We start from the raw sequence: 27229 nt of genomic DNA, 5'->3' as shown, positions 1-27229 counted from the left end.
CCCAGGACACAGTCAGGTCCCATTGATGCTGTGTTTTTTGCTTTAGAGAGGGCGGCTTTCACCTGAGCATTTGAGATGTTGGGGAGGCTGCACTCTGCTGGGATAGTTCGGAGCTACTGCTCTTTTTGTTGGTACTGTAGTCTTTTGGATTACACTGACCAAGATTGTTTACTGTTTTTACCCATTTGCATTTGTGCTCACCACCCTACTATGCATTCTGCATCTGGATGGATGCTTTTACTTTGTACCTCCTATGTCTCCATTTCCACATTGCAGTTCTTTCTTTGCTGTAACCTTCAGGGTTATTATTCCTTTCTGTTACCTTCCTTCTTCCTTTTCTTTTCTTATTTCCTCTGATCTTGGGTCTTTTCCCATTTCTTTTATTTCCATCTGCATAATTCTTTGCTGTAGAAGATGCCACTCCCCCTACTTTCTTTTATAGTGGAGCATGCTGTAGGTATAGTCTGACTAGCAGGCCTATTTCTTTGGACCAGTTTAGTCTGCTGTGTGTACCTGTTGGAACCAGGTTAACCATGTCTGCTAGAACACATCTGCTGCCATTCTGTGTCAGTGTTTTTTGCTCTTCTTTTTTCACTGTTCCTTTCATTGACTGATCAGAATGTGTTGGTCTAGTCATCCATTTCCATGCAGGTCTTGCCTTTAAACTCATCCCCCCACCACCACGTCCCAGTGCTTCAGGTTGTGCCATGTGCAGAGAAGGTGGTGCCTTTGTGCAGAGAAGATGATGCCTTTTTCTTATTTATGTCTGACAGAAGCGCACTGAATGGTTGTGGACCCATGACTGATCCCTGTAGTATGCCAGTAGTTAATTCTTCTCCTGACAATTACTTGTTACTCTAACCTTTTGTATTCTGCCCTACTGCTCTTAATCCATTTCCTAGTTCTGGCCAAACTCCAAGTATTATAGTTTTTTCTTATAACTTTGTACTAAGTAAAATGCCTTGCTGAAATTCAGGTTGACAGCATCTGCTGGAATACCTCTGCCTAGTACACATGCAACTAGTCATAAAATTGAGTCAGGTGTGTTTGTCCACTCCTTTTAAATACAGAATTGTTGTTGTTGCACTATGGATTTTTCCATGACTTTACTTACTGTCATGTTGCACTTTGTTGGCTGAAGTCCCCTGGACTCTTGCAGCTACTTCCTTTTTTGTATCATAACTGCATGTTGGAGGTTTCAGGTATTATATATTGGAGATGTTGGCTTGCTTGGGTCTTTCTTTTATTTTTTTCCTATGTGGCTTTTCTGTGTGACCTTTTCACTTGTTTTGGTACTTTGTTTTTAATAACCAACCCTAGAAGATTTCATTATAGCTAACTAAGCGAAAGAGTTAATTTCTTTTTAGTCTTATTACATGATGGCTTGGTATATTCTTTCAAATGCTCATAACAAGTAATAGTTTACAGAACAAAGTACTCTACATAATTTTATAATACCAACCATTAAATATTTTGAGAGTAGAATACTTTTGGCATCAAGTGCTCATGCTTTGGGAAACGTATCCTACCTCAACAATGGCAAACTCAGTTTTCAATTAATTTTGTTTGTAAGATGGGCTGGTGCTCCTGTGAACTGCCCCCCACACACACACACACACATGCACACACTTTCCCTTTTGCATTCCACAAGAAGGTTAAGGGGATGCCAGCCCTCCTCACCAATAAATTAAGTTAACAGAAAATGCAGGTGGCAGTATGGCTTTGTCTTGTGACATGTAATATAAAGTTTTGCTAGGCTGTTTTTTTTTGGGTGGAGGGTGACGGTCATAAAATAATGCCCTTCACTTTTTTTTAATAATAATGACTGTTGAAACAATAATGATGAAATAATTATATATAAATAATTTTAAGATGGTCTCCACTAATTTGGCTTAACTGTTGGGATGTTCCATGAGCTTAAGTTATGCCAATTCATTCAGGGGAGTAGCTGAATATTCTTACCTTTATTTCATATTTCCCTTTTTTATGAACTGATCTGAATAAGAAGCATATACTTGTCCAGATTTGATTTTATCAAAATTCTGTTGCCATATTTTGATCTTGCTGCACTAGTTCATAATCCTTTGAAGATTTTAGGCAGTGTTTAAGGTAGTCTGCATATCTTTAGGCAGCTTTTGTGAAACTGCCTTCATGTCCCATAAGTACATTTATGGTCACGTGGCCTTTCGTCATTAACAGAGTGCAGAACCCCCTAGTAATAATTCTTTGTCCCAGTGCAGAATCTCAACTGAACCGTCTTTAGATTTTTTTTCTAACCTTTTTGACAGAGTTTTTATATGTAATTTCAACAGGGAATTATTTAGGTCACTTCTGTAAAGTGACTTTGTGGACTAGACTAACAGTTCTTTTCCATACCAGTGATCTTTACTCAGTACGAGTGCCATGGGAAGGAAAGAAGTCTGAGAGACTGAAGGCCATCTTTTCTTTGTCATGGGGATGGCTGGTGTTTTTGGCACTACCTGTCAGACCCTGCCTCCTGGTTTATAATTGTCAACTGACAGGTAGTGACAAAGGAGGGTAGCTGGGAGGAGTACAGACAGATGCAGCAGGGACAAGAGTGCGAAGCAGGCTTCTGAACTACATTGATTTCACTACATGCCTGTTGTTGGGCAGAATTAGAGGGTAGGGCATAAGACAAAAAACAAGACTACCCTGCATTGTGATGAATTAGGAACCTGCTGTCCATCTCTTCCACTAGTGGGAAAAATATAAGCCGCATGAGTGTCAAGTCCTTGGGGATCTAAACTTTGTGGGGGAGGAGGCCCAAAGGAATACAGGCACAAAAAGTGCACTTGCTGCAGTTGTCCAGACAGTGAAATTGCTAAAAGTGGGTTTACTGGGAGTTTACCTTAACACCATGGAAATGTAGACTGTATGAATGAATGTTTTATGTATTTTTTGTCCCAGCTGCCTGTCTGACCATCAGACCCTCTTGGTTACCTGTCAGCCTGTTCAGTCCCTTCATTTGGTGAGAGCTGACTGAGAGGGGTTGTCATTGGGGCAGCTATTAGGGGTGGCCTTCAGTTTTTTTTTTCTCCACTACTGTAGTGACATGTGCTCCTGTTGATGTGCTGGAGAGGGTGATGTAGTGGGCTGTCCAAGGAGGCTGTCTCCTCACCTCCACAAGGGCATTTCCTCCAGAAAACCATGCCCCTCCCCAGTGACCGTCACTACAGTGTCACTCAGGAAGACTGCATTGCCCTGTGTGCCTCAGAATGCATGATAAGCAAGCCACACCCCATTCATTACTCCACTGTTAGGGCTGCTAATCGAACCCCAGTTGCCTAGGTCACAGTCAGTGCTTTCCTCCCTGTGTACGTGATTTTTTTTTTTTAAATATAAATGCATACAACAATTTTATCCTCATTGGCTGTGCTGTCTGGTTGTGCTACATCCTCAGGTAATAGCATTTCAAGTGTTTAATCTAAGAAACATGACTCGTGTCTGCAGCAGTTCTAGTAGCCCAAAGAATATCCTTCCATTAGAAGGACTCTTCAAGGGGGTACATTTTCTTTTTGTCAAAAGTTATGGGGCAGCAACCATTTAGTGACCATATTGAGATTAAGCATTTCCTCATTATCAGTGGGATTCCCATTTGCCAACAACCAAACTCTGTATGCTATGCATTACCATTATGTTAGCTGTCTGTAACCATTTCATTTCGCTGACTTGAGCATCATTTAAAAGGTGAGGCATGTTTACCAAAAAAGCAGAAGGTAGGTCATTTCTTTTACACTCTAGTGTAACATGTAACAGCAGAACCAGCATTGTATGGGTATATAATCAAAGCACTTCATCTTTTCCTTTTTTAGTGATTTCACCATATTCCTTCAGCATAGGAGACACAACGCATATGGATCCTTATCAGCATGGAGGAATAGCTGTACAAGTTAAAATGCCCAAAATATTCTGCTTTGTAAGTATCTTTTCTTCTCTAAACCTGTTAATTTTAAATGACTTAAACATTTAAATGTTTCTTTGGAGCAGTGCTGCACTGCAGCTGTTAATATGACATGGTTTCTGCTATAAAAACTGCCGACACTTAAACAATGAAATCCAACACAGGAACGGCAAGTAAAGCTGAGTCTGAACCACTATTTTAATGAATACAATCGAAATGAAGCGCTTTTCATTTGCTTACAAAGCAAACTTCATCAGATTACAACCAATCAATGCAAAATGCACTGAAATAGTAACAGGTGGTAAACTGTACCAATCAAAGCGAACAGCATCAAAAGTATATACTTAAAGATACACTCCCTCCTTAAAAAACAACTACTAGCTACTGAGAGTTAAGAACTAATACAGTAGATAGCAAACCAAAAAAATTTTTTAAATATTTTGTTATGTAATTCTAAAATCTAACATTAAGTGCTGTTTAACTTAAATCTTTTTTTATCTTTTTTAAAACTCAGCACCTAAATATAACTAATTAAGTACTATTATAAGTCAGACTAAACATTAAGGGTACTAACTAATACAGAAGGTACTACAAATGACCACTACTAAACTAAATAAAATTTGTGCTAAGAATAATTAATACAAACAAAACTCATCTCTGCAAACTTTTCAGTTTCAAAATGCAGCTAATAGAACAAGCTTTGTTTAGTCCTGGATGATTATAGGCATTCAAATTTATTTGCCAAAACAATTCTAGTTCTTCTAAGTGTAAAGGTAAAGGTCCTCCCCTGATGTCTAAAGCTACCTGGTCTATAATCATGTATTTAAATTTATGATCCTTCATTTCGATTGTATTCATTAAAATAGTGGTTCAGACTCAGCTTTGCTTGACGTTCCTGTGTTAAATTTCATGGATGTCCTTCAAGGATGCATCTGCAGTCCTTACAAATGGGTTGTCCTGTCGTCAGGCAGCCCTTCGGTCGGCCGGATTCCAAAGTCTGGGTCTGGCCTCGGCTGGTGTCGCACTTCACCCGACGTCATAGCTGCAGTTCTTCGGGTATAAAGGCATCAGCTGACGCCATTTTCCCCAGTCTTTCTTGCCGCGTGGTGCCCGAAGCAGAAGCTGTTCGCAAGTGCCGGTCGGTCAGAACCAGAGATTACTACTACCGAAGACTTCTAAAAAGCTAAGTACCCCGTTGGGGACTCTTTCTTGCCTCAGCCGATGTCAGAAAAAGTGAATAACTGTTTAACTTGTGGGAAACAAATACCTCATAAAGATTTCCACTCTTACTGCTTGCCTTGTTTAGGCCCAGACCACGATGTAGCAGCTTGTCTAGCCTGTGCTTCTTTTAACCGGCGGACGCTTAGACGTCGGTCGGAATTTGCTGAGGAGTTTTTCGGCTCAGATTTTGCTTACATTATGCCGTCGGATCCTCCGACTACACAAATATCTAAAAAGTGCAAGGAAAAGGACCGACACTCGCGGTCCGCGGTTTCGGTTAAGCCAACCGCGAGTGTCTCAGTTTCGGCTGAAACCGAGCTCACGGATCTTCCTTCAGCCGAAAACTTACCTCCTACCGAGGCCTTATCCAACCTGGTGGAATCGGCTTCTGAAATCCCACCTGCTCTTGCAGGTTCCCAGGAATTATCTGATACTATACCCCTGGATATTTCAACCCCTGCACGTGGAGCTGCTAGGCCACCTGCAGCCATGTCGATTAAGGCCTTTGCCAGGGCTAAAGCAGCTAAATCTACCAAATCTGTGCCTGCTAAGACCCCCTCTCACAGGCCTAGCTCTAGTTCACAAATTCTTAGTCTAGCAGAGGATCTCATTTCTTTGATCCGGGGATCCCAACCTCACCCAGACAGGGCCTCTCACCCACCTCCAGAGAAGAGGCCTAGAGCAGAGCCCCCTGAGCCAGTTTCCACAGATGACTCCTCTGATGATTCAGATAATTCAAACCCTCCAGAGGGCCCTTTCTCCCCCTATGAAGACTATGATGGTGAAGAGTCCATTCCTTCTGCCTCTCCGCCTGAGGAATTTTCCTTTGGGGAAACCTTGCATGCTATGAGGGAACAATTTCAGTGGCAGGGCCAGGATTTTTCAGACTCTAGGAAAAAGGCTTAGAACCTTTCTGCATTTACCACAGCATAGGCCTTTAGCCATCCCTCCAGTTCTCTCTGTTGTGGATGATGCATTTAATGATGCTTGTGCTGCTCCTGATTCGCTACCTCCGGCCCCTGCTAAGCCCGATAGGTACTACAGGGTCCCGGACACACATTATCATTTGTATAAGGCTCCTTTTGCAGATCCCGAAACTATCTCCCAGGGACCTAAGGCTGTAGCAGCTACCTCGGCCAAAAAAAACCTCCCCTCTGAAAGGGAATCCAGGTCCTTAGAGAGATGGGCTAAAAAAGTTTACACTTCTGCTACTCTTTCAGCTAGGGCCTTGAACTGTCAATTCCACATGATCCAGTATCAAGAATTTATGCTAGACCAGTTAACTAAAAAACTGTCCTCGGATTAGACAAAAAATTTATTCAGGAAATGGTACATAACATTCAGCAGGTCAGTAATCATTCCTTAAAATGCGGCTATGATGCACTGGAAGCTTCCTTTAGATCAGCCATGACTGGCACAGTGATCAGAAGACATGCATGGTTAAAAGAGCAGGCCTTACCAGACCATGTCAAATCAAAGCTACTAGATGCTCCCATGGACAAGATCAATTTGTTTGGCTCTCCTGCACAACAGGTGCTGAAGAAGATGGAAGAGAAGGCAAAATCTGTCCAGACAGTGAAAGATTTCTTACAGGTCCAACCTCCAAGGTTTAGCAGGAATTGGCCCTCCAAGAATTGGTCCTTTCCAGACACCTCCAGAGCTCAGAGAGGCAGGAATAGGCGCTCAAGAGGCAGAGGTCAATCCAGAGGTGCCTACAGGGGACGTCAGTGGCAGGCTAACAACCAGCAAGGTACAGCCACAGATACAGCCACCACCACTACTACAGGACAATCACAGTGACTTGGCTCTGGCACCGCCTATCAGGGAACAACTAGAAGCACCCTTAGGCGGGAAGCTAGCCTTATTTTCAGTAAACTGGCATTACATCACAGGAGACAAGTGGATTTTGCAGACAATAGACCAAGGTTACAGGTTTCACTTCCATACTCTACCAAGGAAGAGAGGAATGCCAAACCTACCTCCAAATCAAAAGGCAGAAGCTCTAAAACAAATAACTCACTTACTAAGGATGAGAGCTGTAGAAAAGGTACCATCTATGGAGCAAGGACAGGATTTTACTCCAGACTCTTCCTGGTACCAAGAAAAGAAAACCAATGGAGACCTATTCTCGACCTGTCCGCTTTAAACACATTCCTCATTGTCCCAAAATTCAAAATGCTGACCCTACAGCAGCTTCTTCCCATGTTGGGCAAGGAGTCTTGGCTGGTAACTCTAGATCTCAAGGAGGCATACCTGCACGTCCCCATACGACCAAATTGCAGAAGATACCTCAGATTTCTTGCAGGATCAGAGCATTATCAATTCTCAGCATTGCCCTTTGGCTTATCTACTGCGCCCAGAGTGTTCACGAAATGCCTGGCATCAGTAATTGCTCATTGCAGGCTTCTCTACTCTTACCAGGACGACTGCCTGTTGCAAGCGGACAACAAAAACAAGCTAGCAGAAGACTTGAAAAGGGTCATTTATCTACTGCAAGCTCTGGGATACACAGTCAATATATAAAAGTCAAGGCTGATACCATCCCAAAGGATAACCTTTTTGGGTGCAGAACTGGACACATCAAAACAAATGGCATTCTTAACAGTAGAAAAACAGGAGCAACTACCTCTCTACTTTTGGCATTAACAAAGCAGAACCAGCTAACGGCAAGAAAAGTCCTGCAAACCTTGGGTTTCATGGCATCCTGCATAATATTGGTCCCACATGCCAGACTGCATATGAGAAAGCTACAGTGGTACCTAAGGAATTTATGGTCTCAGCACAAGCACAGCCTAGAAACCCAAATTCCAATAATCCCATGCCTGAAGCAAGAATTCCAATGGTGGGCTCAGGCCTGTCAATCAAACAAAGGACTGCCCTTCCACAGCACTCAACCAAGCCAGACAATCACAACGGACACCTCAGACCTCGGTTGGGGGGCCCACCTGCTGGACAAGTGCATACAAGGTTTATGGACTCAAGATCAGCTGCGCCTACACATAAACCTAAAGGAAATGCTGGCAGTAAAACTGGCAATTCAGACCATTTCTTCGACAAGGCCACCTGTTGATAAGGACAGACAACACCACAGTTATGTGGTACATCAACAAACAGGGAGGCACACATTCGTATCCTCTATGCCGGATGGCAATGGACCTCTGGAATGTGGCCCTGAGCTTCAACATACAGTTGCAAGCAATTTTTGTGCCAGGAAAAGAAAACATTCTAGCAGACATACTAAGCAGAACTACCACGGATGCCCACGAATGGATGCTGCATCCGGGCATCTTCAAAACCATAACACGAAAGTGGGGACTACCAGAAATAGACTTATTTGCATCCCCACGCAATCATCAACTGAAGAAATTCTGCACAAGGACGTACCACCCACTTGCTTGGAAAGTGGACTTCCCTATCTTTCAGTTGGAAAAACCTGACAGCATATGCATTCCCACCACTTCCTTTGATGCACAAGGTGCTATTGAAAATCAAAGAGGACCGTCCAAGGATCATACTGATAGCTCCAGACTGGCCAAGGCAACATTGGTACCCATTACTGAGGAGCATGTCTCGGGAACAAATATGGACTCTACCTCTAGTTCCCTTACTGTTAACACAGAACAACTACAAGACCCTGCATCCAAACCTGAAAACACTACAGCTGACTGCCTGGAACATTGCATAAGACCAAATAACCCAAATTTATCCCAAAGGGTTAAAGACATTATCTTGGAGGCTCGCAGACCCTCAACAAGAAAAAAATTATTCAGCAAAATGGAAAAGATATCACATTTGGAGTACTGCAAAGGGAGAAAATTTGTCACTGGTAAACATAGCCAACATCCTGGAATACTTGGCAGAGCTCTTCCACAACGGCCTGTCCTATTCTTCCATTAAGATTCATGCATCAGCTATTTCAGCAGAATACAACTTGGATCCTCCAGTCTTCTCACATCCTCTGCTCAGGCAGTTTCTAAGAGGAATTAAAATGTAAAACCACCTAGGAAGCCACCATTGCCAGCGTGGGACTTGAACTTTGTGCTAGAAAAGTTGACACTCCCTCCTTTCGAACCAGCAGCAACAGCAGACTTACAATACTTGTCATGGAAAACTGCTTTCCTGCTTGCAATCACTTCAGCAAGAAGGGTATCTGAGCTACAGGCATTAATGGCAGTACAGCCCTTCCTGATCTTCCATCAAGATAGAGTGTCCATGAGAACAAATCCTACTTTTATGCCAAAGGTGGTCTCTAGGGTATCTTTAAGTCAAGCTATTCATCTACCTACATTCTTCCCCAACCCACAGAACAGGGGGGAAAGACTGTTGCATACCTTGGATGTACATAGACAACTACGCTACTACCTGGACAGGACCAAGGGCAATAGAAAAACTGACCAACTACTGGTAGCATATGCAACAGGAATGGAAGGAAAAGCAATTTCAAAACAGACAATCTCTAAGTGGATAGGAAGTTGCATTAGATTTTGTTATTCCTACCATGGGAAGAAAACTCCAGAAAACATCAGGCCTCACTCTACAAAGGCTACAGCCACTACCACAGCTTTTTTACGAGGAGTGGCTACCAAAGACATTTTAGAGGCTGCTACTTGGAGCTCCGTGCATACATTTGCCAAGCATTATAATTTACCTCTATACTCCAGATCCCGAGCAGGTTTTGCCACTGCTGTTTTGCAAGGGGTCTTAACTACACCATAATCTTATTTCTCCTCCTCCCCCAGTTTGGCTATGGTATTCTACCCATTTGTAAGGACTGCAGATGCATCCTTGAAGGACATAGTACAGTTTTGTACCTACCATAAATGTAGATGTCCGATAGGCATGCATCTGCAGTCAGGATTACCCACCCTCCTTCCCTCTGTGGTACTCCTAGGGTATTTGCCCATCTTGTAGCTAGCTGGGGGAATCTATTATGGTGTATTTGTTTGTATATATGTACATACATGCTTAGTTTTTGTTTGCTCTCTACTATTTGGAACCATTTGCATTTATCCAAATTTAGCCTTCCTAGAGGGCACCTGGCATCTGGGGCAAGAAACACTGAGGAAAATGGCGTCGGCTGATGCCTTTATACCCGAAGAACTGCAGCTATGACGTCGGGTGAAGTGCGACACCAGCCGAGGCCAGACCCAGACTTTGGAATCCGGCCGACCGAAGGGCTGCCTGACGACAGGACAACCCATTTGTAAGGACTGCAGATGCATGCCTATCGGACATCTACATTTATGGTAGGTACAAAACTGTACTTTTCCACTGTATATTGATTTTTTTCATGATACATTATTATTTGATTGTCTTTAAGGGGCACATGCACCTGAACTCAGTGAGAGAAAGTCTCTGTAAAGTCAGGCTACTGAGGCTGTCTGCTACACCACAGACATCCTTCTATTCCTATGTTGCAGTACTCATAACCTGAGAGATCCCAAACTAGGTGACCCGAATGTCCGGCCAGTACACAAAAGATGTTTGCTACTGCTTGGTACGTGCAACATTGCATATAGCAAGGCAGCCAACGCAGGCCATAAAGGTGAAGTTGGCACATACCATTCTTCAGAACTTCTCTACTGCTAGTCCATACGGCAGCTTCTACTGTTCGTCTGTTCGAGTGTTTGCTGTTTTCAGGTAAGTGCCCCGTTGGGGAAAATATTTGTTCCTTTTTTGCTGCTGCACATGTTTTGAGGTTAATATCATCTAAGAAAGGCAATTGCCTTTGTGGACGTCAGATTCCCCCACAGAGATAGCCACAATCAGTGTTTGTTTTACCTAGGGTCCAACACGATTACAAGTCTTGTGCAATTTGCCAGGCATTCGTCCCCAAAAGTGCTTCATAGTCATTTTTCAGCTCTTAATATTTGCATCAAGAATCAACGGCTTAAAAGGCTAGCTTTTGTTGTGGAGGGCACTGCAGTCCATCTGATGAGCCACCAAAGAAGGCTAAAAAGATTAGGCCCTATTCTTCGACTGCTCCTCTGGATCCGGACATTCCTCTCAGTGCCAGTGTAGTCCTTTAAGGCTGTTTGATCTCTGGTTTCTATCTTGCAGTGGGTGCTATTTCAGAAGCAGTTAGGAAAGGTGGCACTAGCATGTCTGCAAATGCATTGCGGACTTGTGTTCAGGGCAGTAAGGGGGAACCACAGCTCATTACTTTGGCTGCCCCTTGCAGTGCTCCTCTGTCTCATGTTATCCAGTGCCCACTCAAAAACTTGGGCCTACTTCAGATATTTCCTTACAACCTAGGGGTGGTTGTTCTTTGTGAAAAGAAATTAAAACAAAAACATGTTTCCTCTTCCCAAGATCCTTCCCCAGATTTCTTCTCACAGGGAATCGTTAATGCCTTCCTTGCTTTAAATCCATCCACTGTTCATACTTCTACTGTTGTTCCTTCCACCACCCTAGGAGATTAGTATAGGAACAGGAGGTTTCTGGAGAAGAAGAAGAAACTTCATCAGATGGCTCATTAATTTTCACATCTCAAATGGTCACCTCTAGGCTGTGCTTTCCCTGAATTAGATTGTAACAGTGGGGATTCTGCAGAGGAAGATTTGTCCTTTGGAGAAGCTATTTCTATAATAAGAGATTTCTTCAAATGGGAAAGTAGTCAAGTATCAGAAGTTAAGAAGAGATATTATGATCTGTTGCAGATGAACTCACCATCTCCCTCAACCATTCCTCCTGTTCTTCCTGCTTTTCTGGATTCCTTTCTCTCAGTGTCAGAGAATCCAGATTCTCAACCTCCAGCTCCTAAAAGGTCTGACGGATTCTATAAACTCCATGAGGACAGCAAGTTTTTATTTAAATGTCGACCAGCAGATCCCACAGTTATTTCCCTTTCTGCAGACAAATCTTCTAGACTTCTATCCTCTGCTAATCTGCTCCCTTCTGACAAGGATAGCAAAATGATGGAGTGGATAGGTAAAATTGCTTACCCAAGCTTCTCAGCTGGTATCAGATACTCCTGATTCTCCAGCCAAGACTCAGCTCACCTCTTTACTATTTGCCTCAGCCCAGGTGCTTAAACGTTCAATTAAATGCAGTTATGACACAGCTGTGGATGTTCTTCTTGTTTCACTGTTGCAGTCATCACATATGGGTCTCAGTCGGCCAGAATACCAGTGGCTTAGTATTTCTGCGTCAGTTGCCATTACTCCAGGACTGACGTCAGGTAATCAGTAGTATAAACTAAGACAGCCGACGCCATTACAGCAGTCTTTCTTGCCGAGGAGCCTGAAGCAGAAGCAGTTTGCAAGAGTGCCAGTCGACCGCTGCCTGAGTTTTCGTTTCCAAACCTGAAGTTGAAGTCTTCTAAAGCTAAGTACCCTGTTGGGGATCCTTTTTTCTTGCACTAACCAATGTCAGAAAAAGTTAACAATTGTCTCGCCTGTGGAAAGCAAATTCCACACCGAGAATTTCATTCTTACTGTGTCACTTGCTTAGGCCCTGACCACGATGTCTCCCACAGTCGCTTTTGTGCTTTGTTCAGTGCCAGAACTATATGTCGTCTGGCCCCTGTTGTAGCTAGATATTTTCGCTCTCAGGTCTCGAATTCAGGTCTCAAATTCCAGTATGGCTTCAGTAAGCCATCCGACAGCATATCGTCCGAAAAAATGTAAGGCTAAAGACAGAGAGACCGCATAGGTCCAAACCTACCGTGACACTTCCGTTAAGCTAGTCATCAGTTCTCTGGTCCTCAGTGAGGCACTTTTGCAGCCCCTGATGCCTGCTTCTGTGGATTTGCAGGCCGCTACAGAGACCCTTTCGGAGTCCGGTATGCCGCGAGACTCTTCGACTAATGATCCTGTGGATGTCTCTACTTTGGATGGGTCCAGAACCACTGAGCAGGCACAGGCTTCTGAGGAAGTACTTTGCACTACCGATTCTCGACACAGACCAACTTCTTTCGTGTCCACCGTTCTTTTGAAAACTACTGGGTTTTTAAGGCCTAGTGTACGAACCACACCCAAGAAACAGGCGACCCAATGTCAGGCACCTGCTTCCTTGCCTCAGTCTCAAATGCTTAAAATGGTGGAAGACCTTATAATGCTGATCAGGGGAAGCCAAGCTACCCCTTCCAAAAGAAAAAGAGATTTGTCCCCAGTAGTTTTATCTGAACAGGAGTCCGATGACTCTGATGCATCTGAATATGAAGACATGCAACCCCTCTCAGCTTATGAGGATTCTGATGCAGAGGAATCCATTCCTTCAGCCTCTACACCCGAGGACTTTTCCTTTGGAGAAACCCTACATACTTTAAGGAAGCATTTCCAGTGGGAATGTCAGGACTACCCTCACTCTAAAAAGAGACTCAGGAAATTCTTAGATCTTCCACAGCACAGACCTCTGGCCATTCCTCCTGTCCTGGATGTTGTGGATGATGTTTTCATGGAATCTAGTTTGACTCCTGACAACCCTCCCTCCTGCTTCCAGGAAGCCTTGACCGGTACTAGAGAGACCCTGACTCTCACAAATTTCTTTTCAAAAATCCTACTGCTGACCCTGAGATTATTTCTCAAGGGCCTAAAGGAATTAAAGCAACTTGTGCTAAGAATCCCACCCCTCAGATAGGGATTCCCGAGCATTAGACAGATGGGGTAAAAAAGTATACGTGCCTGCTACTCTTGCTATTAGAGCACTAAATTGTCAGTTCCATGCGCTAAAATTTCAGCAACATACCATGGAACTCCTCAAACAAAAAATATCATCTTTTCCTGGTTGTGCAGAACAGTTCATGCATTCTGCAAGTCAAGTAACTAAGCGCACCTTACGATGTAGTTTTCACGCCCTAGAACCATCTTGCAGGGCAGCAGTCACTGGTCCTGTCCTTAGAAGGCATACTTGGCTTAAGGAACAGCTCTTGCCAGACCCTGTCAAATTGAAATTATTGGACGCACCAAGGCAGAGGAGGTCTTAAAAAAAAATGGAAGAACAAGCTAAATATATGCAGACAGTTAAGGACTTCCTGCAGGTCCAGCCACCCAGGTTCAGTAGGCATTGCCCCTCCAAGCACTGGTCCTTTCCTGCACCCTCCAGGTCAGCTCAGCCCAGACTCAGGGGAAGCAGGCCCCCAAGACAGCAGCCCCAGGGAATGCAGAGATCTATGCAGCGGAGTTCCTCCTCTTCAAAACCAGGGAGTGCTAAGCCAGCCGCTCATGGTAAGAACTCACAGTGACTCTCCACTTCCACCCCCTCATTCTGCCCACTTGCACTTGCCCTTAGGAGGAAAACTCTCCTTCCACGCAAGCACCTGGGCCACCATTACTAACGACTGCTGGGTCCTCAACATATAGTGTCCCAGGGATATAAATTTTATTTTCGCACTCTACCAACCCCAAAAGGGTTCACAGATCTTCCCCCAAACCAGTGGGCAGAGGCCAAAAAGCAAGCCCTTTCCCTGCTCTCTGAGGGCAATAGAGCATGTTCCTGCAGAACAGATAGGCCAAGGTTTCTACTCCAGACTCTTCCTTGTACCCAGAAAAGAGGGCACCTGGTGCCCCATCGTTGATCTATCCATTCTAAGCACCTTTCTGGTGATACCAAAATTCAAAATGCTCACCCTCCAGCAAGTACTACCTATGCTATAAAAGGATGCTTGGTTAGCCACCCAATACCTAAGAGGCCTACCTACACATCCTAATCAGGGAATCATGTAGGAAATATCTACGTTTCAGGACAGGATCACTGCATTTTCATTTCTCTAGGCTTCCCTTTGGCTTATCCACTGCTCCCAGAGTTTTCACAAAATGTCTGGCTCCCCGCCATTGCTTTTTGCAGGCAAAGAAATATTCAAATTTACCCATACTTAGACTGCCTAATTCAGGCAGACAGTCAGGAAAAGCTTCTCAACCACCTGGCCTTTGTAAAATACCTACTGACCTCCCTAGGGTATACTATCAACGAAAGGAAATCCAAACTAGTGTCCACCCAAAAAATTATATTCCTGGGAGCAAGCCTGGACACACCATCCCAGATAACATTCCTTACACAAGAAAAGCAAACCTACCTGACAGCTTATTTCTCTCAACTAGCCCCCAGACCCCAGTTATCCACAAGGAAAATCCTGCAAGCTCTGGGGTTCATGACTTCTTGCATTCTACTCATTCTATATGCCAGACTGCATATGAGGAAACTACAGTGGTACCTAAAAAGCCTTTGGTGTCAACACTGTCAAGACCTGGAAACTCTTACACAAATGATACCTTGTTTAAGGAAAGATTTTATTTGGTGGGCAGCAGCATGCTACCACAACAAGGGACTACCCTTCTTACAACCCCATGCAGCCCAGACCCTCACCACCTATACATCAGACTATGCCTGGGGGCGCACACCTGAATGGCAGGTGCATACAGGGCCAATGGAGCCCACATCAAATACATCTGCACATCAACCAAAAAGATGTTAGCTGTCCAGCATGCACTGACAGTTTTCAGATCCTTCCTCTCCCCGAGGACTCTACTGATCAAAACAGACAACACTACTGTGATGTGGTATATCAACAAGCAGGGAGGGACTCACTCGTACCCTCTGTGCAGGCTCACCATGACCCTTTGGCACACGGCTTCAGCCATGCAACTACACCTGTTAGCACAATTCCTGCCAGGCTCTCTAAACTCTCTGCCAGACAACATAAGCAGAAATCTTCTGGACCCACATGAGTGGCAGCTAGACCAAAGAACCTTCACCCTTGTAACTCAGAAATGGGGCACCCTGAAGGTCGACCTGTTTGCTTCTCACTCCAACCATCAGCTCAGCAAGTTCTGCACCAGGGAACCCCACTGCAATGCCTGGAAAGTGGATGCTTTATCCTTCCAGTGGCTCAACCTCTTGGTCTGTGCATTTCCCCCACTACCGCTCATTACAAGGGTACTGCTCAAAATAAGAGAGGAAAAAACGCGGACAATCCTGATTGCCCCAGACTGGCCACACCAGCATTGGTACCCACTGCTGCGCAGCCTTGTCACCTCTGCCATCATGGCATCTCCCTCAGATCCCAACACTTCTGATCCTGAGGGAAGGAGAATTCATGCATCCCCAATTGCAGACCCTCAGTCTGGCAGCCTGGGTTATTCCCTGACCACTGCACAAGCTGCCAGTCTCAGCAAACATATTCTAGATGTTATATGTGAGGCCAGACGCCCTAGCACTAGAAAGTCTTATGCTGACAAAATTTAAAACGTTTTGCACCTGAATCCAGGCTAAGGGAGCTGGAACGGCACAGCCCTCCCTACCTCTCATCCTAGATTACCTTGCTGACCTATACACAGGTATCTATCCTTTTCTTCTGTTAAAATTCATGCCTGTGCTATCTCTGCTCATTTCAGAACAGACCCACCTTTTTTCTCACACCCTCTCATCAAGCAGTCCCTAAGAGGGGCTAAAAACTTGAGGCCACCCAGAAGAGCACGTACCCCAGCTTGGGACTTGCACTTTGTGTTGGAAAAGCTCACCTTGCCTCACCTTTGAACCAGCAGCTTCAGCAGAGTTAAAGTTTCTCTCATGGAAGACCGCCTTACTTCTGGCCTTCACTTCAGCAAGAAGAGTATCCTAGCTACAAGCACTAATGGCTGTAGGGCACTTCATCGTTTTCCATGCTGACAGGGTCTCCCTCAGTACTAACCCATTCTTCATTACAAAAGTGGTGTCCAGTGTGGCTCTCAACCAAGCCATTCATTTGCCCACCTTTTTCCCTAACCCACAAAACAAGGGGGAAAGGATATTGCACTCTCTAGATGTGCACAGACAGCTCAGATTCTATCTAGACGGGACTAAATCATTTAGAAAGACTGATCAATTGTTAGTCAGCTTTGCTGCAGGAGCAGAGGGCAAAGCCATATCCAAACAAACCATTTCCAAATGGATAGCACACTGCATCCATTTCTGCTACAAGCAACATGGGAAACATCCCCCTAAGGGGGTCCGGACACATTCTATCAAACCAACCTCCACCTCTTCAGCTTTCCTCAGAGGGGTCCCCACCAGGGACATCCTGGAGGCTGCAACATGGACATCGGTTCATACCTTCACCAAGCATTACCAGCTACCTATCTTCTCCAAATCCAGGTCAGGCTTTGCTACCGCAGTCTTGCAGGGCATCCTAGCCAGACCCCAGTCTTCTTGACTGCCTCCACCCTTTTCTTCAGCTTTGGGAATCAACCCAAATGTGATGACTGCAACAGTGAAACACGAAGAACATAGTGCAGTTGTGTACACTTACCATAAATGTAGATGTTTGAGTGTATTCACTGTTGCAGTCCTGGCCCCCCCCCCCACCCCCCCTTGTCTCTCTCTCTCTCTCTCTCTCCTTCCAAGGAACTTTTGGTATTTACTTTCTATTGGTGGTGTTCTTCCACGATAACCTAGCTCCTTCTTGGGGGGGTGCTTGACAGGTCAAGAAAAACTGCTGTAATGACATCTGCTGCCTTAGTTTATACTACTGACGACCTGATGTCAGTCCTGAAGTGACTGCAACCAACGCAGAAATACTAAGCCTCTAGTATTCGGGCCGACTGAGGGCTACCCTGGCAGGGATAACACAAATGTGATGACTGCAACAGTGAATACACTTGAACATCTACATTTTTGGTAAGTGTACACAACTGTACTTTTCTGCTAGATCATCAGCTATGGGTTCTGTCCTTAGGAGGTACTCATGGTAAAGACTCCAACCTATGCCTGATAGTATGGAGGCTGAAGTTATGGATGCACCTCTGGAGAATGATTCCCTCTTTGGTGCTGATGCTGCAGCCCTTTTCAAGTCCCTACATGAAAAAGGGGAAGAGCTTAAGGTACTAAAAAACACTTAACTCATTACATCCGAGTGACGCCTCCAGGTGCATCTGCAGTTACCCCCTACTGCTCCTCTAGGTATCAAATATTACTTGATGTCCTTCAAGGATGCATCTGCAGTCATAACATATGGGTTGTCCTGCCTCAGGCAGCCCTTTGGTCGGCCGGATTCCAAAGTCTGGGTCTGGCCTCAGCTGATGTCGCACTTTCCCCGACGTCAGAGCTTCTGGGGTATAAAGGCATCAGCCGACGCCATTTTCCTCAGTCTTTCTTGCCGCGGTGCCGAAGCAGAAGCTGTTCGCAAGTCCCGGTCGGTGAGCTCCAGAGCTTTCAGCTACCGAACACTTCTAAAAAAGGTAAGTACCCCGTTGGGGACTCTTTCTTGCCTCAGCCGATGTCAGACAAAGTAAATAATTGTTTAACCTGTGGGAAACAAATACCTCATAAGGATTTCCATTCTTACTGCCTTCCTTGCTTAGGCCCAGACCACGACGTATCAGCTTGTGTAGCCTGTGCCTCCTTCAACCGACGGACTCTTAGACGTCGGTCGGAGTTTGCAGAAGAGTTTTTTGGATCCGCTTTTGCATATAAAATGCCGTCGGAGACTCCGACTACACATTTAGCCAAAAAAACGCAAGGAAAAGGACCGACACTCGTGGCCCGCGGTTTCGGCTGAAACCACGGTTAGGCCTACCGCGAGTGTCTCGGTTTCGGCTGAAACAGAGTCCTCGGTTCTTATGTCTGCCGAAAACATACCTCCGACAACCGAGGCCAGTGAGGCCCCGGCAGCGTCGGCTACAGAAATCCCTACCGAAGAAGCAAGCACACTAGAATTGTCCGACACCATTCCATTGGACATTTCTACTCCTGCACGTGGGGCAGCTAGTCCCCCTGCTGCTATGTCTATTAAGGCCTTCTCCAGAGCTAAAGCAGCTAAAATTTCTAAAGCCTTACCTGCAAAAACCACTACTCAGAGACCTTCCTCAAGTTCTCAGATTCTCAGCCTTGCTGAGGACCTTATTTCCATGATTAGGGGTTCCCAACCTCACCCAGACAGGGCCTCCCACCCTCCTCCTGACAAAAGGCCTAGGACTGAACCCCCTGAACCTCTCTCCTCAGATTACTCCTCGGATGGATATGATTTATCAGACCATCAGGAAGGGCCATATTCTCCTTATGAGGATTCAGATGCAGAAGACTGTATTCCTTCTGCCTCCCCTCCTGAAGAATTTTCCTTTGGGGAAACTTTGCATTCAATGAGGGAACACTTTCAATGGCAGGGTCAGGATTTCTCTGATTCTAGAAAAAGATTAAGAACCTTTTTACACTTACCACAGAATAGGCCTTTAGCCATACCACCTGTGCTAACTGTAGTTGATGATGCATATAATGATGTCAGTTCTGCCCCTGACTCTCTTCCCCCGGCCCCTGCCAAACCTGACAGATACTACAGGGTCCCGGATTCTCACTTCCATTTGTATAAAGCCCATGCTGCAGACCCAGAAACTATATCTCAGGGCCCAAAAGGTGTTGCAGCTGCCACTGCCAAAAACCCCCTACCCTCTGAAAGAGAGTCAAGAGCATTAGAGATGGGAAAAAAGGTTTATACATCTGCTACTCTTTCTGCCAGGGCATTAAACTGTCAATTCCACATGATACAGTACCAGGAATATTTGTTAGATCAGCAGAATAAAAAGCTTTCTTCTACTGAACCTTTAGACCGAAAGTCCCTTCAGGATTTGGTACACAACTCTCAGCAGGTCAGTAATCATTTCTTAAAATGTGGCTATGATGCACTGGACTGAGGCAGTAATTCGAAGACATGCCTGGCTAAAAGAGCAATCCTTGCCAGACCATGTCAAGGCTAAACTCCTAGATGCTCCAATGGAGAAACAAAGTTTATTTGGCTCCCCTGCACAGGAGATTCTAAAGAAAGTGGAAGAAAAAGCAAAATCTGTGCAAACAGTAAAGGATTTTCTGCAGGTTCAACCTCCGAGGTTCAGCAGAAACTGGCCTTCAAAGAATTGGTCCTTTCCAGACACCTCCAGAGCACAGAGGGGCAGGAATAGACGCCCAAGAGGCAGAGGTCACTCAAAGGGTGCCTACAGGGGTCGTCAGTGGCAGCCTGCCACCCAGAGGAGTAGTGCCACAGCTACAACTACAACCACTTCCACAGGACAGACACAATGACTTGACTCTGATTCCGCCTACCAGGGAACAACTGGAAGCACCCTTGGGCGGAAAGCTGTCTTTATTCTCGAAAAACTGGGATTGCATTACAAAAGACAAATGGACATTGCAAACCATAGACAAAAAGGATACAGGTTTCACTTCCACACTTTTCCAAGAAGGAGCGGAATGCCAAACCTTCCACCAAACCAGAAGCCAGAGGCTTTAAGACAAATCCACAATTTACTTCAGATGAAAGCTATAGAAAGGGTACCACCTATGGAACAAGGCCAAGGATTTTATTCCAGACTATTCCTTGTACCAAGAAAAGAAGACCAATGGAGGCCTATTTTCGACTTGTCCGCACTAAACACATATCTCATTGTGCCAAAATTCAAGATGCTGACCCTACAGCAACTTCTTCCCATGTTGGGCAAGGAGTCTTGACTGGTGACTCTAGATCTCAAGGAGGCATACCTGCATGTTCCTATACGACCAGATTGCAGAAGACACCTCAGATTTCTTGCAGGATCAGAGCATTATCAATTCTCAGCATTGCCCTTTGGCTTATCTACTGCACCCAGAGTATTCATGAAATGCCTGGCATCAGTAATTGCACATTGCAGGCTTCAGGGAATTCAAATCTATCCATACCTGGACGACTGCCTAATACAAGTGGATAACAAGACAAAACTTATAAAGGATTTGGCCTATGTTATGCACCTGTTACAGGCCTTGGGATACACAGTCAACATCCAGAAGTCAAGACTAGTGCCACCTCAAAGGATAACATTTTTGGGTGCGGATCTGGACACAATGACTCAGATGGCTTTTCTCACAGAAGAAAAACAAAAGCAACTCCCAGTCTACTTCATGGCTTTGACAACACAAACTCAGCTCACTGCAAGGAAAGTCCTGCAGGCCCTGGGTTACATGGCATCCTGCATAATCTTGATCCCGCATGCCAGGCTACATATGGGAAAATTACAGTGGTACCTAAGGAATGTATGGTCTCAACACAGGCAGTCTAAACACAGGCACAGTCTAGAAACCATGATACCAATCATACCATGCCTGAAAAAGGAATTCCTGTGATGGGCTCAGGCCTGCCAGTCCAACAGAGGGTTGCCTTTCAACAAACCACAACCAAGGCAGACCATCACCACGGACGCCTCAGACCTAGGATGGGGAGCACACATGGAGGACAAGTGTATCCAAGGCCTATGGTCTCAGAACCAGCTGAACTTGCACATAAACCTAAAGGAGATGCTGGCAGTGGAACATGCAATCGAGACATTCAAATCATTCCTCCAGCAAGGACATCTACTGATAAGGACGGACAACACCACAGTCATGTGGTACATAAACAAACAGGGAGGCACGCACGCATTCCTACCCTCTATGCCGGATGGCAATGGATCTGTGGAACCTAGGCCTGAATCTCAACATCCAGCTGTAGGCCAAATTCGTACCAGGAAAAGAGAATTCACTAGCAGACAGCCTAAGCAGAACTACCATAGATGCTCACGAATGGATGCTGCATCCAGACATCTTCAAAATCATAACAAGCAAATGGGGAATGCCAGAGATAGACTTGTTCGCCTCCCCACTCAATCACCAACTGAAGAAATTCTGCTTAAGAGTATACCACCCACAAGCATGGAGGGTGGACTCTCTCTTTCAGCTGGAATGCCCTAACAGTGTATGCTTTTCCACCTCTCCCATTGATGTACAAAGTTCTACTAAAGATCAGGGAGGAACAGCCAAAGGTGATACTAATAGCTCCAGACTGGCCAAGGCAGCACTGGTACCCGCTACTGAGAAGCATGTCTCGGGCGAACTCATGGCCTCTACCCCTATGGCCTCTTCTTCTAACGCAGAACAACTTCAAGACCCTGCATCCAAACTTGAAAACACTGCAGCTAACTGCCTGGAAAATTGCTTAAAACAAAACAAAACAATTTTATCTCAGAGGGTCAAGGACATTATCCTGGAGGCTCGCAGACCCTCCACAAGGAAGACATACTCGGCTAAATGGAAGAGATTCCTCATTTGGAGCGCATCAAAGGGTACAAATATCACAATGGCAAACCTAGCACACATCCTAGAATATTTAGCAGAGCTGTTCCACAATGGCCTGTCCTATTCTTCCATTAAGATTCATGCTTCAGCAATTTCAGCAGAGTACAACATGGATCCACCTATCTTCTCTCACCCTCTCCTCAGACAATTTTTAAGAGGGATCAAAAATGTAAAACTTCCAAGGAGACCCCCTCTGCCTACATGGGATCTCAATTTTGTGCTGGAAAAATTAACATTACCCCCTTTTGAACCAGCAGCATCAGCAGACTTACAGTTCTTATCTTGGAAAACTGCTTTCCTTCTGGCAATCACTTCAGCAAGAAGAGTATCCGAGTTACAGGCACTAATGGCAGTGCAGCCTTTCCTTATTTTTCACCAGGATAGAGTGTCTCTGAGAACCAATCCTACTTTCATGCCAAAGGTGGTATCCAGGGTATCCTTGAACCAAGCTATTCATTTGCCTACATTCTTCCCTAACCCACAGAACAGGGGGGAAAAACTGTTGCACACCTTGGATGTACACAGACAACTACGCTACTATCTGGACAGAACTAAAAACAACAGAAAAACTGACCAACTATTTGTAGCATATGCAACTGGAGTGCAAGGAAAAACAATTTCCAAACAGACAATTTCAAAATGGATAGGAAATTGCATTCGTTTTTGCTACTCTTTTCATGGAAAGACAGCTCCTGAAAATATCAGGCCTCACTCCACAAGAGCCACAGCCACCACTACAGCTTTCCTCTGAGGGTGGCTACCAAGGACATTTTAGAAGCTGCTACTTGGAGCTCCATGCATACATTTGCCAAGCATTACAATCTACCTTTATACTCCAGATCCCGAGCAGGTTTTGCAACTGCAGTTTTACAGGGGATCTTAACTACACCATCCTTATCTTAGTACCTCCTCCCCCAGTTTGGCTGTGGTATTCTACCCATATGTTATGACTGCAGATGCATCCTTGAAGGACATAGTACAGTTTTGTACCTGCCATAAATGTAGATGTCCGATAGGTATGCATCTGCAGTCAGGATTACCCACCCTCCTTCCCCTCTGTGGTACTCCTAGGGTGCTTACCCCTTCTTCAGCTAGCTGGGGGAATCTATTATGGTGTATTTGTTTGTATGTATATATGTATATATATATTTTGTTTGTTACTGTTTGGAATTTTCAACATTTATCCAAATTTAGCCTTCCTAGAGGGCACCTGGCATCTGGGGCAAGAAACACTGAGGAAAATGGCATCGGCTGATGCCTTTATACCCCAGAAGCTCTGACGTCAGGGAAAGTGCGACATCAGCCGAGGCCAGACGCAGACTTTGGAATCCGGCCGACCGAAGGGCTGCCTGAGGCAGGACAACCCATATGTTATGACTGCAGATGCATACCTATCGGACATCTACATTTATGGTAGGTACAAAACTGTACTTTCATACTTGCATTAATAATTCCAAAACCACGCTACATACAAGGTATCAGAATATTTTATCTTGAAGCATACATGATGGCAAACACAACTGTACTGATATTTGACCTCTGTCAGTGAGTATTTATTAGAATTGTAAGGTGATAACTTAATTTGTAAAGGCTTAGGCCACACCCATTAGGGGTTAAAGGTACACACTGAAAAGACTTGTACTGGAGGGAATGAAGCACATCTTTGGGTCTCCAGTTACTAAATACCATTGAAATTTTTCTTCCAAGACGCAATTCAGAAGGAAACAGCACAGATTCCCTCTTTCCCAGAAGAAAGGGGCTTGTAGACAGGGGTCTTTTAGACCTCAGCAAACCCCTGGTCAAAAGACTACCTTTCCAGACAGGCCAGATAGTCTCTGACTACCTGGCAAATCTCTCAAACATCCCCCTTTCCGATTACCTATCTTCTTTTCTCTCTTGGAAAAAGCATCTCCACCGAAAAGTGGGTCCTTTCCATTATCCAAAACGGCTACTATATGGTATGGACATCTGTCCCTCCCTTCATGAGCATTCCACAACCTCCTCGGGATCAGGTTCATTTGATGTTCATCGTGCATACAGCTGCAGTCATAACAGACGGGTTCTCCTGCTATCAGGCGGGTCCTCGGTCGGCCGAATTCCAAAGTCTAGGTCTGGCGTCGGTTGTCGTCGCTTCTTCCCTGACGTCAGTGCGACAGGGGTACAAAAGAACCAGCCGACGCCATTTTCTTCAGTCTTTCTTGCCGCACGGTGCCCGAAGCAGAAGCAGTTCGCAAGTGTCGGTCGGCCATCTCCTGAAATTACGAATATTTCTCAACCGAAGACTTCTTGAAAGCTAAGTACCCCGTTGGGGAAACTTTTCTTGCCTCAGACTGATGTCAGACAAAGTTAATAATTGCATTTCATGTGGGAAGCAAATACCGCATAAGTATTTCCATTCCCTCTGTATACCTTGCTTAAGTCCAGACCACGACGTCTCGGCCTGTCGTTTTTGTGCTACATTCAACAGACGCACTATTAAGCGTCGGGCGGAGTTCGCCCAACACTATTTTGGCAAAAAGTTTAATTACATGTCGGATACTCCAACTCCAATTTTGAGTAAACGACGTAAAGATAAGGACCGACATACGAGGTCCGCGACTTCTACCGACACCACGCTAAAGCCGACTACATGTGCTCTGGTTCTCAGCGAGGCGCCTACGCAGCCCCTGACTACCGATGACACTTCATTAGTGGTGTCTTCTGTGCCCGAGGTCGCAGGCTCTTCGGCCCTCACCCCGACTAGAGATACCGAAGATACTCTTGGCGGGGAAACTCAGAGTTCAGACAGGCCTGCCACCTCTCAAGGTGTCTTCAGGCCTTCTCCTTCTTTTTCCATTAAGGCTTACACTAAATCTAAAGCAGCCATGCATTCTAAAAGACAAGCTCCACAGGGCCCCTCTCAAGGCCCCATGCCTAAACAGCAGATGCTCAAAATGGCTGAGGATTTGATTACTCTTATCAGGGGGTTCTCAACCCCCCTCGGACAAAAGGCCCAGAGTGGAGGAAGACTACCCTTCCTCGGACCAGGCCTCCATTACTTCAGAACATTCTGAGGACCAGGAACATTCTTACTCCCCTTTCGAAGATTCTGATGCAGAGGAGTCCATTCCCTCTGTCTCCCCCCCTGAGGATTACTCTTTTGGGGAAACCTTGCATATCTTGAGGGGGAACACTTCCACTGGGAAGGCCAAGCGTACTCAGACTCAAGAAAAGGCTCAGGGATTTTCTTTTGCTCCCTCAGCACAGGCCTCTGGCTATACCTCCTGTCTTAGACATACTAGATGATGTGTATTCAGAGGCCAGCCGTAACCCAGATTCCTTACCTCCAGCTCCAGTCAAGCCTGACAGGTATTACCGGGTTCCAGATTCATACCAATTCCTATACAAAAGCCATGCGGCTGAGCCAGAAACTATTTCACAGGGTCCCAAGGGAATTAAGGCCTCCACTGCCAAAAATCCATTACCTTCAGAGAGATTCCAGAGCTTTAGAAAGGTGGGGGAAAAAGGTATACACCTCGGCCACTTTAACCAAGAGGGCTTTAAACTGTCAGTTCCATATGTTAAAGTATCAACAGTTTTTGTTATCTCAGTTGAAAAGCAAAATGTCACAACCTGAGCAACCAGACTTGAAGGAGTTGCAGGATTTGTTGCATAGTGCAGAGCAAGTGGGTAAACATACCTTGCAATGTGGTTTTGATGCTTTAGAGGCCTCTTGTAGAGCTGCTGTTACAGGATCAGTCATACGTAGACATGCTTGGCTCAGAGCAAACCTTACCAGATCAAGTCAAAGCTAAATTACTAGATGCACCTCTTCAAAAAGATGTATTGTTTGGTGTTAAAGCTGAGGAGGTATTAAAGAAAATGGAGGAAAAGGCAAAATCAATGCAAACCGTGAAAGATTTCCTACAGGTACAACCGCCAAGTTTCAGTAGAAATTGGCCTTCAAAAAATTGGTCCTTTCCAGCCATGGACAGACCTCAAAGAGGTAGATACAGGCCCGAGGTAGAGGGCAATCTCAAGGATCATTTAGAGGCAGACAATGGCAAACACCTACACCAAGAGGGGGTGAGGATAGTTCACAGCCATTCAGAAAGCAGACCCAATGACTTCCCCCTTTGCATGCCAAGCAAGGCTCAAATGGCAGCACCTTTAGGCAGAAAACTGGCATTATTTTCGAAAAATTGGCATATTGTCACAAAAGACAAATGGATCCTGGACATTATAGACAAAGGCTACAGATTCCACTTTCACACCCTTCCACAAATGAGAGGCATGCCAAACCTGCCACACAATCAAAGGGCAGAGGCACAAAAACAAATTTCAGATCTCATGGACATGAAAGCTATTCAAGAGGTACCTGCACAAGAACAGGGTCAAGGTTTTATTCCAGACTATTCCTGGTACCAAGGAAGGGCAAAGATTGGAGACCTATTTTGGACCTATCCATCCTAAACACATACTTACTCGTACCAAAGTTCAAGATGCTCACATTACAGCAGCTTCTTCCCATGCTGGGCAAGGAGTCTTGGCTGGTAACATTGGACTTCAAGGAGGCATACTTGCATGTCCCAATCAGACAAGATTGCAGAAGATACCTCAGATTTCTTGCAGGTTCATCCCATTATCAATTCTCTGCATTGCCCTTTGGCTTATCTACTGCCCAGAGTGTTCACGAAATGCCTGGCATCAGTAATTGCCTTCTGCAGACTTCAAGGGATACAAATATACCCATATCTGGACGACTGCCTGATCTAAGCGGATAGCAAACACACTCTTCTGAAACACCTGGCGTTTGTAATAATGTTGTTGAAATCTCTGGGACACACAGTCAACAAAAATAAGTCAAGACTAATACACTCTCAAACAATTTTCCTGGGTGCCAGCTTGGATACAAACACCCAGATGGCTTACGTCACGCCAGAGAAACAAGGGCAACTCTATTTCAAAGCAATTATCCAAAATTCCTGGGAATGCACATCCCTTACCTGTGCAAAATGCAAAAAACTTCAAGAAAATTTTAACACAGCCACAGTTTGG

At 45.0% G+C, this 27229-nt stretch overlaps 1 protein-coding gene across 1 annotated transcript in view; it reads left to right on the top strand.

Moving 5' to 3' along the window:
- Positions 1–27229, top strand: part of UBA6 (ubiquitin like modifier activating enzyme 6) — a 2440735-nt gene that overhangs the window by 497337 nt on the left and 1916169 nt on the right. Inside the window, exon 9 of the mRNA XM_044060993.1 lies at positions 3834–3937. Within this exon, the coding sequence (XP_043916928.1) occupies positions 3834–3937 (104 nt within the window). The remainder of the gene's footprint in view (positions 1–3833; positions 3938–27229) is intronic.

This window comes from Protopterus annectens, chromosome 2.part0 (genome assembly GCF_019279795.1).
Source record: "Protopterus annectens isolate FY-2018-M chromosome 2.part0, PAN1.0, whole genome shotgun sequence".
NCBI lineage: Eukaryota > Metazoa > Chordata > Ceratodontiformes > Protopteridae > Protopterus > Protopterus annectens.
The sequence above is the reverse complement of the archived record's forward strand: the minus strand, read 5'-3'. Positions and strand labels throughout refer to the sequence as shown.